General features: G+C 47.6%; 1 protein-coding gene across 2 annotated transcripts; it reads left to right on the forward strand.

Moving 5' to 3' along the window:
• The first annotated feature begins 7701 nt into the window (after positions 1-7701).
• On the forward strand, positions 7702-9919 carry MRFAP1 (Morf4 family associated protein 1). Of its 2 annotated transcripts, XM_058723155.1 has the most exons (3): positions 7702-7820; positions 7939-8372; positions 8879-9919. In XM_058723155.1, the coding sequence occupies exon 2, from the start codon at positions 7976-7978 to the stop codon at positions 8357-8359; it is 384 nt and encodes a 127-aa protein (XP_058579138.1). In that variant the 5' UTR covers positions 7702-7820; positions 7939-7975; the 3' UTR covers positions 8360-8372; positions 8879-9919. The 2 variants fall into 2 exon arrangements, with proteins under 2 accessions (XP_058579138.1, XP_058579137.1); XM_058723154.1 differs by having other exon boundaries at positions 7801-8372.
• Positions 9920-11315: the final 1396 nt, after the last annotated feature.

Consider the following 11315-nt stretch of genomic DNA (forward strand, 5'->3'; position numbering starts at 1 on the left):
AAGAAGAAATAAGCATTAAAAAAAGAAGAAGAAAATTTTAAAACTTAATTAAAAACTGAGTGAACTATACCTACTTGCTTCAGCACAGATGAGCCTCACATATATAAAATATTGAGTTAAAAAATCAAGAGACAGGGGCGCCTGGGTGGCTCAGTCGGTTAAGCAACTGACTTCCGCTCAGGTCATGATCTCACAGTTCATGGATTCGAGCCCCGCATTGGGCTCTGTGCTGACAGCTCGGAGCCTGGAGCCTGCTTCGGATTCCGTGTCTCCCTCTCTCTCTGCCCCTCCCCCGCTCACACTCTGTCTCTCTGTCTCTCTGTTACTCTCTCTCAAAAATAAACATTTAAAAAATAACAAAAAATTTAAAAATTAAAAACAAAATATGGCGAGGAGAGGCTCCCATTGGCCAAAGCTGGGGTCATTTCATCACTAAAAAGAACAGGGACTGGGACACCTGAGTGGCTCAGTCAGTTAAGCTTCCGACTTCAGCTCAGGTCATGATCTCACGATTCGTGGATTCGAGCCCCGCATCAGGCGCTGTGCTGACAGCTCAGAGCCTGGAGCCCTCTTCGGATTCCGTGTCTCTCTCGCTCTGCCCCTCCCGCACTTGTGCTCTCTCTCTCTCCCTCTCTCTTGCTCAAAAATAAATAAAATGTAAAAAAAAATTTTTTTTAAATCAAGAGACAAAGGGATAATTATGATTCCATTTATACAAAGTTCAAAAATGGGGGGGGGGAACCACTGTATTATTTATGATTGCTTTCAGAGCCAATAAGACAATAAAGAAAAGAAAAGAGGGGCGTCTGGGTGGTTCAGTCAGTTAACCATCTGACTCTTGATTTTGGCTCAGGTCATGATCTCACTGTTGGTGAGTTCGAGCCCTGCATCCAGCTCAGTGCTGACAGCTTGGAGTTCTAGAAGGGAAAGAAAGAAGGAAAGAAAGAAAGAAAGAAAGAAAGAAAGAAGAAAGAAAGAAAGAAAGAAAGAAAGAAAGAAAGAAAGAAAGAAAGAAAGAAAGAAAGAAAGAAAGAAAGAAAGAGGCAGGGAGGGAGGGAGGGAGGGAGGGAGGGAGGGAGGAAGGAAGGAAGGAAGGAAGGAAGGAAGGAAGGAAGGAAGGAAGGGGAAAGGAAGAAAGAAAGGAAGGAAGGGAGAGAGAGAGAGGGAAGGAGGGATGGAGGGAAGGAGGAATGAAAGAGGGAGGGAGGAAGGAAAAAAAGGAAGGAAGGAAGGAAGGAAGGAAGGAAGGAAGGAAGGAAGGAAGAAGGAAGGAAGGAAGAAAGAAATTTTAAGAAAAGCAAAGAAATAGCTAACCAAAAGTCACACAAAGGATGACCTTTGGGGAGGTGGGTAGTAGGAGGACTGACATGAGAGACGCACCAGAAGTTCTGGAGGTGTTGGTCTGGTTTTACTGCCTCGCCTGGATGTGTATATGTGCATTTCTTTTAAAATTATACATTATGAGGGGCGCCTGGGTGGCTCAGTCAGTTAAGCGTCCGACTTCAGCTCAGGTTATGATCTTGTGGTTCACGGGTTCGAGCCCTGCATCAGCTGTGCTGACAGCTCAGAGCCTGGAGCCCGCTTCGGATTCTGTGTCTCCCTCTCTCTCTGCCCCTCCCCTGCTTGTGCTCTGTCTCTCTCTCTCTCCCTCTAAAATAAACATAATAAAAATAAAAATTTAAAAATAATACTAAATAAAATAAAACTATACATTATGGTAATTATATATATTATACATAATAATATACACATAATATGTTATATGTATTTCTTATATAAATATATAGTACGTATATACATGTACTGTTATGTTTACAGACACTATTCAAACGTTAACAAGAGAAAATACAAAAACGTGAAAAATAGAATGTAAAAATGAAAACAAAAATCCAAATTCACACTTTACCTGTAAACAGCTCCCCTTACACAACCCAGATCGCACAGCCCTAAGTCCGGGCGGCATGCACAACATGGGGAGGTTGCGGGCTGCGGCAGAGATGGTCCGCTCCACGGGAGCCCGTTCTCCCCCATCCGGGCCGTAAACTAGGGTCAGCTGGGAAGTGGTCCATAAGCAGAGACCACGCTTCCCAGCTTCTGTCACATCCCAAGGCAGCATAGGAATCCTCGGCAAGGTGACGAGGGAAATACCCTTCGAAACACGCCAGCGGGGCGTGTGAGCGAGAGCCCCCTGGGCCTTCCGGCCCGTCCCAGCCGGCCACACCGTGCAGCCGAGAGCGTGACTCCAGCCACCCTGCATGAAATGGTAGGAGCGACCGGACAGCCCTGCCCAAAGGTCCGGACCACTGTGACGCGTGAATGTGAGGGTCCTAAGCCATTACGTGTGGGGTTGTTTCCAACACAGCCACAGAGAACGGAAAGATATCACTTCTTTGTAAGTCACACTTTTAGGGGCAGCTGGGTGGCCGAGTCGGTTAAGCATCCGACTCTTGGCTTCAGCTCAGGGCATGATCTCACAGTTCGTGAGTTCGAGCCCCGCGACGGGCTCTGCGTGGACGGTGAGGAGCCTGCTTGGGATTCTCTGTCTCCCCAATTCTCTGCCTCTCTCTCTCTCTCTCTCTCTCTCTCTCTCTCTCAAAAACAAATAAATATTTAAAAAATCATACTCCTATCATTACATAACATTCCTTTTTTTCTTTCTGTTTCATGCCTTTGACCTTAAGTTCTGCTTTATTCCTTCATTTGTATAGTTTCATTGTGACTTCATCCTGGTTGCAAATAGCACATACCTGGATTTTAGATTTCACCTCCAACCGCCAATTTCTCTTTCATAAACAGGGTTGTCAAGGGGCGCCTGGGTGGCGCAATCGGTTAAGCGTCTGACTTCAGCCAGGTCACGATCTCGCGGTCCGTGAGTTCGAGCCCCGCGTCAGGCTCTGGGCTGATGGCTCGGAGCCTGGAGCCTGCTTCCGATTCTGTGTCTCCCTCTCTCTCTGCCCCTCCCCCGTTCATGCTCTGTCTCTCTCTGTCCCAAAAATAAATAAAAAACGTTGAAAAAATAAATAAATAAAAAATAAACAGGGTTGTCAAAAGAGAGACGACGACGACGACGACGACGACGGGCCCAGGGCGGAGTCACTTGTGCTAAGCCCACATCGCCAAATGGAGAAACTTAATTAGTTTCGGCTTCTCCCAGCTGTGGAATCTCAATCCAGTCAATCTGGAATCTCCTGGTCCGCACCAGCGAGGCCATCTGCCTGATAGGTCCCTGCCGTCCCCTAAAGGAAGGTGACCTTGACCCCAAACAGCCCACTCTGCTAGTAACTTCCTTGTCTGGCCCCCTTCTGCCTCCAAAAATCCTTCATTTTGCACGACTCTTCAGAGCTCCTTGCTGCCTGTTGGGATGCTGCCTGACTCATGAATCATCCAATAAAGCCTGTAAGAGCTTCAACATGTACTCAGCTGGATTTCATTTTTAACGGATTGCTTGTGGGCTAGATTAATCATGAATAAATCCATATTTCTTTCTTGGAATATCAAAATAATCGTTATACTTCGCCATCACCCAGAGGGCTTTGTCACCTGTGCTCCGTCCTCTTTCTCTCAAACAAGATAAAGCCTGTGAACCATGTTAACATCCCCCTCTCCCCATCCGTTTCTGACAACCTCAGGCTTCAGTTCAGGTCTCGGAGAAGAAGGCGGTCTGTGCTCCTGTGGGCCAGCAGGGCGTGAGGGACAAAGAGGGAGGAGCGCTGTCAGTCTCAAAGTCCTTAGAGGCAGACACCAGCCAGGGTCACCATCTCCCTTAATGCCCCAGGAGGGGTGCAGCGCCAGTGTCCTGAGAGTCCTGCTGTCCTTCTGACTTCTCAGCCAAGCATGAGATGGGATGCGAGAGCAGGAAAGGTAGGTTGCAGGGAGGCCTTCTGCTTCTGGAGTTTTGGTGGATAAGACATTCTAAAATGCTCTTCTGCTGCACCCAGAGGCTGCACAGATTAGAACAAACTTGCCTTTCAAGGCATTGCTGAGCTTGCAAGAATGTAAGAGAAATCCCCAAAGGTGGCCAGAAGAGGGGTGAATAATAAAACCAAATGCACGAGCAAAGAGCAAACCCAGACCTACCGAGAGCAGAAATATGGGGGATGAGAAACTATGTCCGGGAGGGGTTGAACCAACCATGCCATTGAAAATCTTCCAACTCGTGCAAAGCTACCAGTTTGTGTATCCTGATTATAGGTGGAAACAGTTAATAAAAATATAAATACAAACTTGGAGAAAGAATTCTGCGAATTTGCAATTATGGGATTGCTCTCAACTATCTGGAGGCTTGTGCCCAACAGACACAACCACAAATCCCTGCTGGAGTAGCTTTCTCAACCCAACCTGTTAGGATTCTCCCAAATTAAGTTCAGTCAGGGGCATCTGAGTGGCTCAGTCAGTTGGGTGTCCGACTTTGCCTCAGGCCATGATCTCACGGTTCCTGAGTTCGAGCCCTGCATCAGGCTCACGGCTGTCAGCACAGAGCCTGCCTTAGATCCTCTGTTCCCCCACCTCAAAAATAAATAAATCTTAAAAAAATGTATGTTATACACATACATGGAAACAAAACACCATGAATGAGTCACAGAAACAAAAAGCAACTCATATTGGAATTATCAAATGAAAAATATAAAATGACTTTTTGTGAAATATTTCAAGAAAGGGAAGGTGACTGAAGAAACAAAAGACTATCAAAATTAGCCAGGCAACGTTAACAACATCCCTGGACTCAACCCACTATACGCCAGCTGTGACAGTGACAGCCAAAAATGTCTCCAGGCGATGCCAATTTGTCCCTGGGGGACAAATCACCTGCACTTGAGAACAGCCTGTTCTGGAACAAGGTACAGGATCAGATACTACAGAAAACAGATCACTGACCAAGCGGCAAAAAACAACATTAACATTTTGAGCTAATATGGGATTTTGTCAAATCTAAAAAGCCGTCAATTTTAAGATTTAGCCTTAATGCTAAGAATGAGAATACCCTACAATTAAAGTGTGAATCATTTTTTTAAATCACAGAAAATTAAAGATGCAGCACAATTTCGGAGGATTTAAATGTGAAAACAGGTTGCAGGGACAATCTGTGAAAAATATTACTTTAATAAAACAAAAGAGGAAGAAAAACTTGGCCAGGCAGACTTGGGGCGGGGCGGGGCGGGGGGGGGGGGGGGGGCGGGAACCTTTCTGAAACTTCAGTTGCTACGAATGATATGAGTCTAACCTCTGTGCACCGAATAAAATATCTGCATATGTATGTTACGTGTGCAAAAAAGTGACAGAATTACAAGAAGTGAATAAATCCATCAATATAATGAGATAATTGGTAGGTGAAGCAGACAAGTTAATGAGGTTATAGGAAATTGAAAAATGCTATTAATGTCTCTTTTCATTCGTTTAGCAAATGATCAAAGACCTTAAGAAGAGAGCGGAAGCTCATGTTGATACCCGAAAGAGCCCTGTTAACCTTGAAAGTAAAAACGGCCAGTTATTTTACCAGCAAAAGACGGGTTTTTTCGGGACTAGCAGAGAATTGCAACCAGGACAAGCAACCAGTGGCAAAAGCATAGGTGAGTGTGCACAACAACGAGAGGAACCCTCTTTTAGAGAAAAGGGGAATTTAAGAGGGCTGTTGTAAACACAAAGTCCATTGGAGTAAACTGGGAGTTTGAAGTGTAGCGGCTTCTCATTGGCTGGACTGTTGCTAGGGCGAAGTAAGCCCCTCTTCCTCCTGCTAAGGATCATAAAGCAGCGGCTAAAGTAGAATCCACCTGCAAGGTGCCTTGTGTCTCTTCCCGTTGGATTTGCTATTAACAAAGAGGTCATGGGGCGCCTGGGTATCTAAGCTAGTTAAGCATCTGACTTTGGCTCAGGTCCTGATCTCGCGGTCGTGAGTTCCATCAGGGCTTGATCTCGTGGTCTGTGAGTTCGAGCCCCGCCTGGGGCTCTGTGCTGACAGCTCCGAGCCTGGAGCCTGCTTCTGTTTCTGTGTCTCCCTCTCTCTCTCTCTGCCCGTCCCCCATTCGCTCTCTCTCTCTCTGCCTTTCAAAATAAATGAATAAGTGTTTAAAAAACAAACATCTGTGTGCAAGTTTTTGTGTGGATGCCAGTTTTCCAGTCATTTGGATAAATACCAAGGAGCACAACTGCTGGACTGTATGGGAAGAATATGCTTAGTTTTGTAAGAAATGGCCAACCGGTCTTTCACCGCAACCGTGCACCATTTTGCATTCGCCCAGGCGATGAATGAGAGCTCCCGCTGTTCCACATCCTCACTAGCATTTGAGGTTGTCAGTTTTCTGGATTTGGGCCTTTTTAACAAGGCCGTAGTGGCATCTCATTGTAGTCTGAGCCATTTATTTTTATTCATACAAAAAACTTACGAGCTAGCTGCCCCGGATATATTAAGGAAGCCCAAAAGTTGGATTTTTAGTAGAGCAACGGTAACCGCTTTTTTTAAAAAACCCAGATTTTTTGTTTTGACAGAGCTGAAGAATGGAACCGGCCAACAAGGCGAAGGGCAGCGTAGACATCAAGTTTGTTAGGGAGAGAATGAAACAAAAGAAAAAGCCTCCTGTTACCGGGACGGGCTCCTTAAGGAGGAGGACACTAAGGCCTCAGAGAAGGAGGCTTATATCAGTTAGTGGTCCGTCCTTTTGAGGCGGAGGAACCCTGCAGTTGCTGTACCAGGATACGGTTCCGGTTCCAGGCGGTTCGGTCCAGGGAGTGGGTATTTCAGAAGGTCCAGTACTTTCTGCTTCCTTGTGTTAACAACTTGTTGTTATCCCTATCTACCCAAGGTCAACCGGTCTCCGGTCTCACAACCAAAATATAAACAACCTGAGAAAAGTCTAAAATGTAACGACTTTACATGTGTATACGCTTGGTATTTACAAGACATTTTTATGACTGCTTTATCTTTTCATTCTTAACTCTGCCACATTCAAAACTAGGACTTGTGTCCATTTAACGGACAGGAAAACAGAAGCCCAAAGCGAGGCACTTGTGCAAGCTGGATTCCTGACATTTTTACTGCTGTTCTGTGACTGGGTCAACGGGCTAGGAAATTAACTTATCTTTGCTGAAAATTCTGTTTAAAGTTTGCTAATGTGTGCCGAGCTCTGCCCAGGGCTTCAGGGACACAGAGCTGAACAAGAAGACACCCCCCACCCTATGACCCCCCCCCACACACACACACACGGGGCCTTCAACTGATAAGGTGTTCGGGCTCAACAAAACCTTCTTCACATCCACCGAGCTTTGGGTCCCCTGGGACCTCAGGATGAACCACACTAAGCCTTGGACTCTAGAGTTGGGGGCCTGGGGGGTGGGGGGCTCGGCTTGGTGAAAAGACACCCAGGCATTTCTGACTGCAATCCTGGAAGAACGGAAAACGACACTTAAAGACAGCTGCCAGGGGTCCGACTGCCCTACTAAAGAGGAGGGGGCTACCACAGTCTGGGGATGTTCGTTTAGTGTAGGAAGATCGCGTTTATAACTTAAAAATACCCAAATCAGTGCTCACGGAGGCCGCCAACAAGAGGGCGCCCCGGAAAGGGCTCACCCCAAAACGAAGGGTGCGGAGGGGCGCAGCACAGAGGCGGAAGGGGGAAGGGGCGATGAGGCGGGGCGCGAGTACGTGCGTGCGCGCTCGCAGCCGCGGTGGGGCGGTTGCCCCGCCCCCCGCCGACGTGCGCGCGGCCGCACCTCGGTCGACGGGAGGCGTGGCCGTAAAGAGGCACGGCCGTGTCGCGAAAGGGGCCGCAACGCTCAGGGCGCTGGTTGACGGCTGGGACTCCATTTTGTTCGCGGCTTCTCTGCTCGTAAGTCGCTTGTTTCCGTGGCTCGTGCGAGGCGAAAAGTTTTAAAAGGGTAAAAGTTGTAAAGAATATTCTGGAACTCTGTTGGTAAGCCTAGCGAGTCTCCATTTTCTCTCCGCAGCAGACGTCGATACCGCGGTTCCGGAGAGGCGGGGAGGATGCGGCCCTTGGACGTCGTCGAGCTGGCAGAGCCGGAGGAGGTGGAGGTGCTGGAGCCCGAGGAGGATTTCGAGCAGTTCCTGCTGCCCGTCATCAACGAGATGCGGGAGGACATCGCGGCGCTGACCCGGGAGCACGGCCGGGCGTACATGCGGAACCGGAGCAAGCTGTGGGAGATGGACAATATGCTCATCCAAATCAAAACGCAGGTGGAGGCCTCGGAGGAGAGCGCCCTGAACCATCTTCAGAATCCCGACGATGGAGTCGAGGGCAGAGGGACCAAACGGTGCGAGAAGGCGGAGGAGAAGGCCAAGGAGATCGCGAAGATGGCAGAGATGTTGGTGGAGCTGGTCCGGCGGATAGAGAGAAGCGAATCGTCGTGAAGGCGGGCGGGCGGTAAGGCCGGGGGCCGGCGGGGCCCGATGCGGGTCCTGGTCGTTGCCAGACCCTTGGTTAATCTCCGACGAGACGTGTTTAATAAGGGTCCACGTGGGGTGGAAGTTGGAGGCAGGAGAAATAACAGGCGTGCTCGATTTTTACCCCGGGTGTGCGTAGCAATCTGTTAAAAATCCTCTACGCTGCTGATTTGGGAAAGCCAGGTTTGGGAGTGTTGGGTTGAAACCCACAGGCCCGGTCAGTAGGGTGATTGCAGAACCGTGATCGCACAGGCCTTTAAGGAGACAAAGTCACAACAGGGGCCGTTGAGCAAGGGGGAATAGAAAGCGGATTATCCGAGGGAAGGGCTCTTACTGGACGAGTTCAGGTTTTGCTAGAAGACTGGAATGGGTCAGGGGGCCTGGAGAAGAGCTGGCGTCCTGCACGGTTAACGGTGTGCCGGGCTTTGGTTTGTTTTTCCTTCAGGATGAACTTCTTAATGATGACTTTCTCCGATTGCGCTTTAGGTTAACAGCCAATGGATTCTGGTCAACTGATGGAGATTGGCTGACATCGTTGAGAAGCTGAAACCAGAGAGCCTTTTGTTTTCTCTCTCTCTCTTTTTTCCCCCCCCCCTCTGTCTACACTCTGTCCTCACTTACACTACGTTTCCACAATGGTCTGTGGTTGATGACCTCAATATAAGTTTTGACTGTTCGATGTTTTTGTTTGGGAAGGTAACTTTTATTTGGAAAATGCTCTCACACGAGAATTAGGGCCTAGATTGTAAGCTTTTGCAGCAGTCACGTTTGTTCCTGGGCTTTGGTTATTTCTAAATTTTGAGGCGCTTTGCTCTTTCTTGTGTGACTTGAAAGCTCCCTGGAACTTTGAGTCTGTGTCACATGAGACGCAAGAGTTGGAGTTTTCCAGCTCTGGAGGTGCCCAAGGCGCTGGGTTACTTCTAGAAGAGTACTTCCTGCGGTAACTGCTAAAGAAGCTGAAGAAGGGACCAGACTTGGACTTGGAATGTGAATGGGGCTGATCTGGCTAGGACTTGATGAATCAGAAGAAGGGGTGGAGGAGGGTAGTGTCTGTATTTTGGGACTTTAATTTCTGTGTGAGACCAAAGGAGAAGAGATGTATTTTGTTCGAAATTTACATTTTATGTGGCACACTATCTGATGTAACTTGTCTGGTCAGTTTGTTTGGACAACCCAACTCAGCTTTATTTGACGTGGAACCTAGAATAGGAGACAAGATCTTGGTGTTCTGTACAAGATGATGATGTGATACCCTGATGCATCTCGGGGATTCTGGGCATAAAATGAAAGAGATACTTGCAAAGGCTCTTGAGGGGCAGGGAAAGGAAAGGAGGACTGTCTGCGTTGGACCCTAAACTGGACAGGGACTAGGTATTTTTGAAGTTCATAAGTTGTCCTGCTCTAAGTTCATTTGAGTAGCAGACCTGACAAGCATTTGAGGTCAAAACCCTACCATGTGTAATAAAAAGAAAAAAAAAAAAAAATGACCATGTTAATAAAAGTATTCATTTGCTTGAAAAGACAAAAGACCTAAAAAAGTTACTGACTAAATTTTTTTTCTCTCGAAATCTTTTCCTTTGTCATCATTGCCAATTGGAGAATGAGCGTCTTAAGCCTCTGATCATGGGGAAGATTTAGCTCCGCCTGCTACTATAGGAACTGGTCAGGGGAAGGACGGTCTCGGTTCTCAGTGCAGGAAAGAACCTCTTAAAATCCTGTCGCCCCCGCCGCTCTCTTCAGACCGCCAGGCCAGAGTACTTTCACTCTTTTAACCTAGAAGATCAGAACGTAATCGTACTCTAGTCCTTGCATTAGCAATATTAAGGGAAGCCGCAATTACAGTGGTGTGGTGGGCCACACACACCCCTCCCAGCCCTGTCAGCAGGGAAGGGCTTGCTCCCCAGCCGCCGGAAGTGCTGCCGACAGCCCTCAGCTGGTCAGTCCTTTTGAGAAGTTCCTCTGCTTAAGAGCTGCCCTAGCCAAGGCCAGGCCCCCTTTCCTGGGTGGCCCATGTCCATTGACTGATGGGCTGGGGTCCGAGGGCTCTTTCCCATTCGCTGCAAGTTGGGACAACTCGGAAGCGCGTCTCTCTCAGCTCCCTGGGGGGTCTGCTGAGGCTTTTGCTGGGTCTGCCTCATTGCCCCACTTCTCTGCCTCATCTTACTGGACCTTCCCTTACACGGGAATGAATCCCTAATAAGTTTAACCCGCGATGTGATTTTCATCTTGGAGTCCGCTTCCTCGGAAGCCCGATGGATAAATGTAAAACCGCGGCAAACCGTGTGTCAAAAGCTACATACCATGTCTCTGGAAGCGTTAAGAAGCATTTCAAAGCAAATAACTGGTGAACGTGGCCTGGAAAGAGGAATACAGCTCTGAGGACGAGAGAATGAGAGACCTCTCGGGCACAGGGAACAGTGTGAAAAAAATGGCATAAGTTCCAAATTTTCTGTATAGGTTTCAATAGAAGTGGGTAGGATGGAATTATGAACCGAGAAGCAACAACCACCAAAAAAATTTGCGAAACTAGGAAATTAATATTGGTAGGATACAACTAACTAGATTCCAGACTTTTCTGATTTTACCAGTTTCCAGTAATGCCTCTTTTCCTGTTTCCGGGTGCCACGTTGCGTTTGGTTAATTTTAAAACGAGTAATACAATGGCACAAAATTCAAAAGAAAAAAAGTGGACCCATTCTCCCCATCTTCCCGAGGAAGGCAACGGTTTACCAGTGTCTTGTGTACCTTTCCAAATTATGCATGTTTAGGCATATACATCATTCTCCCCAACCTTGGGGGTTTTTTGAGTTTGTTTTTACATAGATGGTAGTACACCGTGTAACCTGCAAAATGTCCTTTGCGTGTTTTTTCCACCTGAAGCTCTGGTTTGAAAATCTTAGCCTATCTAAACATCTAGATGCGC

This window comes from Neofelis nebulosa, chromosome 3 (assembly GCF_028018385.1).
Source record: "Neofelis nebulosa isolate mNeoNeb1 chromosome 3, mNeoNeb1.pri, whole genome shotgun sequence".
NCBI classification, from domain to species: Eukaryota; Metazoa; Chordata; class Mammalia; order Carnivora; family Felidae; genus Neofelis; species Neofelis nebulosa.

What these genes read in the sequence shown, in the direction of transcription:
- MRFAP1 (XM_058723155.1), top strand. Translation starts at nt 7,976, where the DNA reads ATGCGGCCCTTGGACGTCGTCGAGCTGGCAGAGCCGGAGGAGGTGGAG.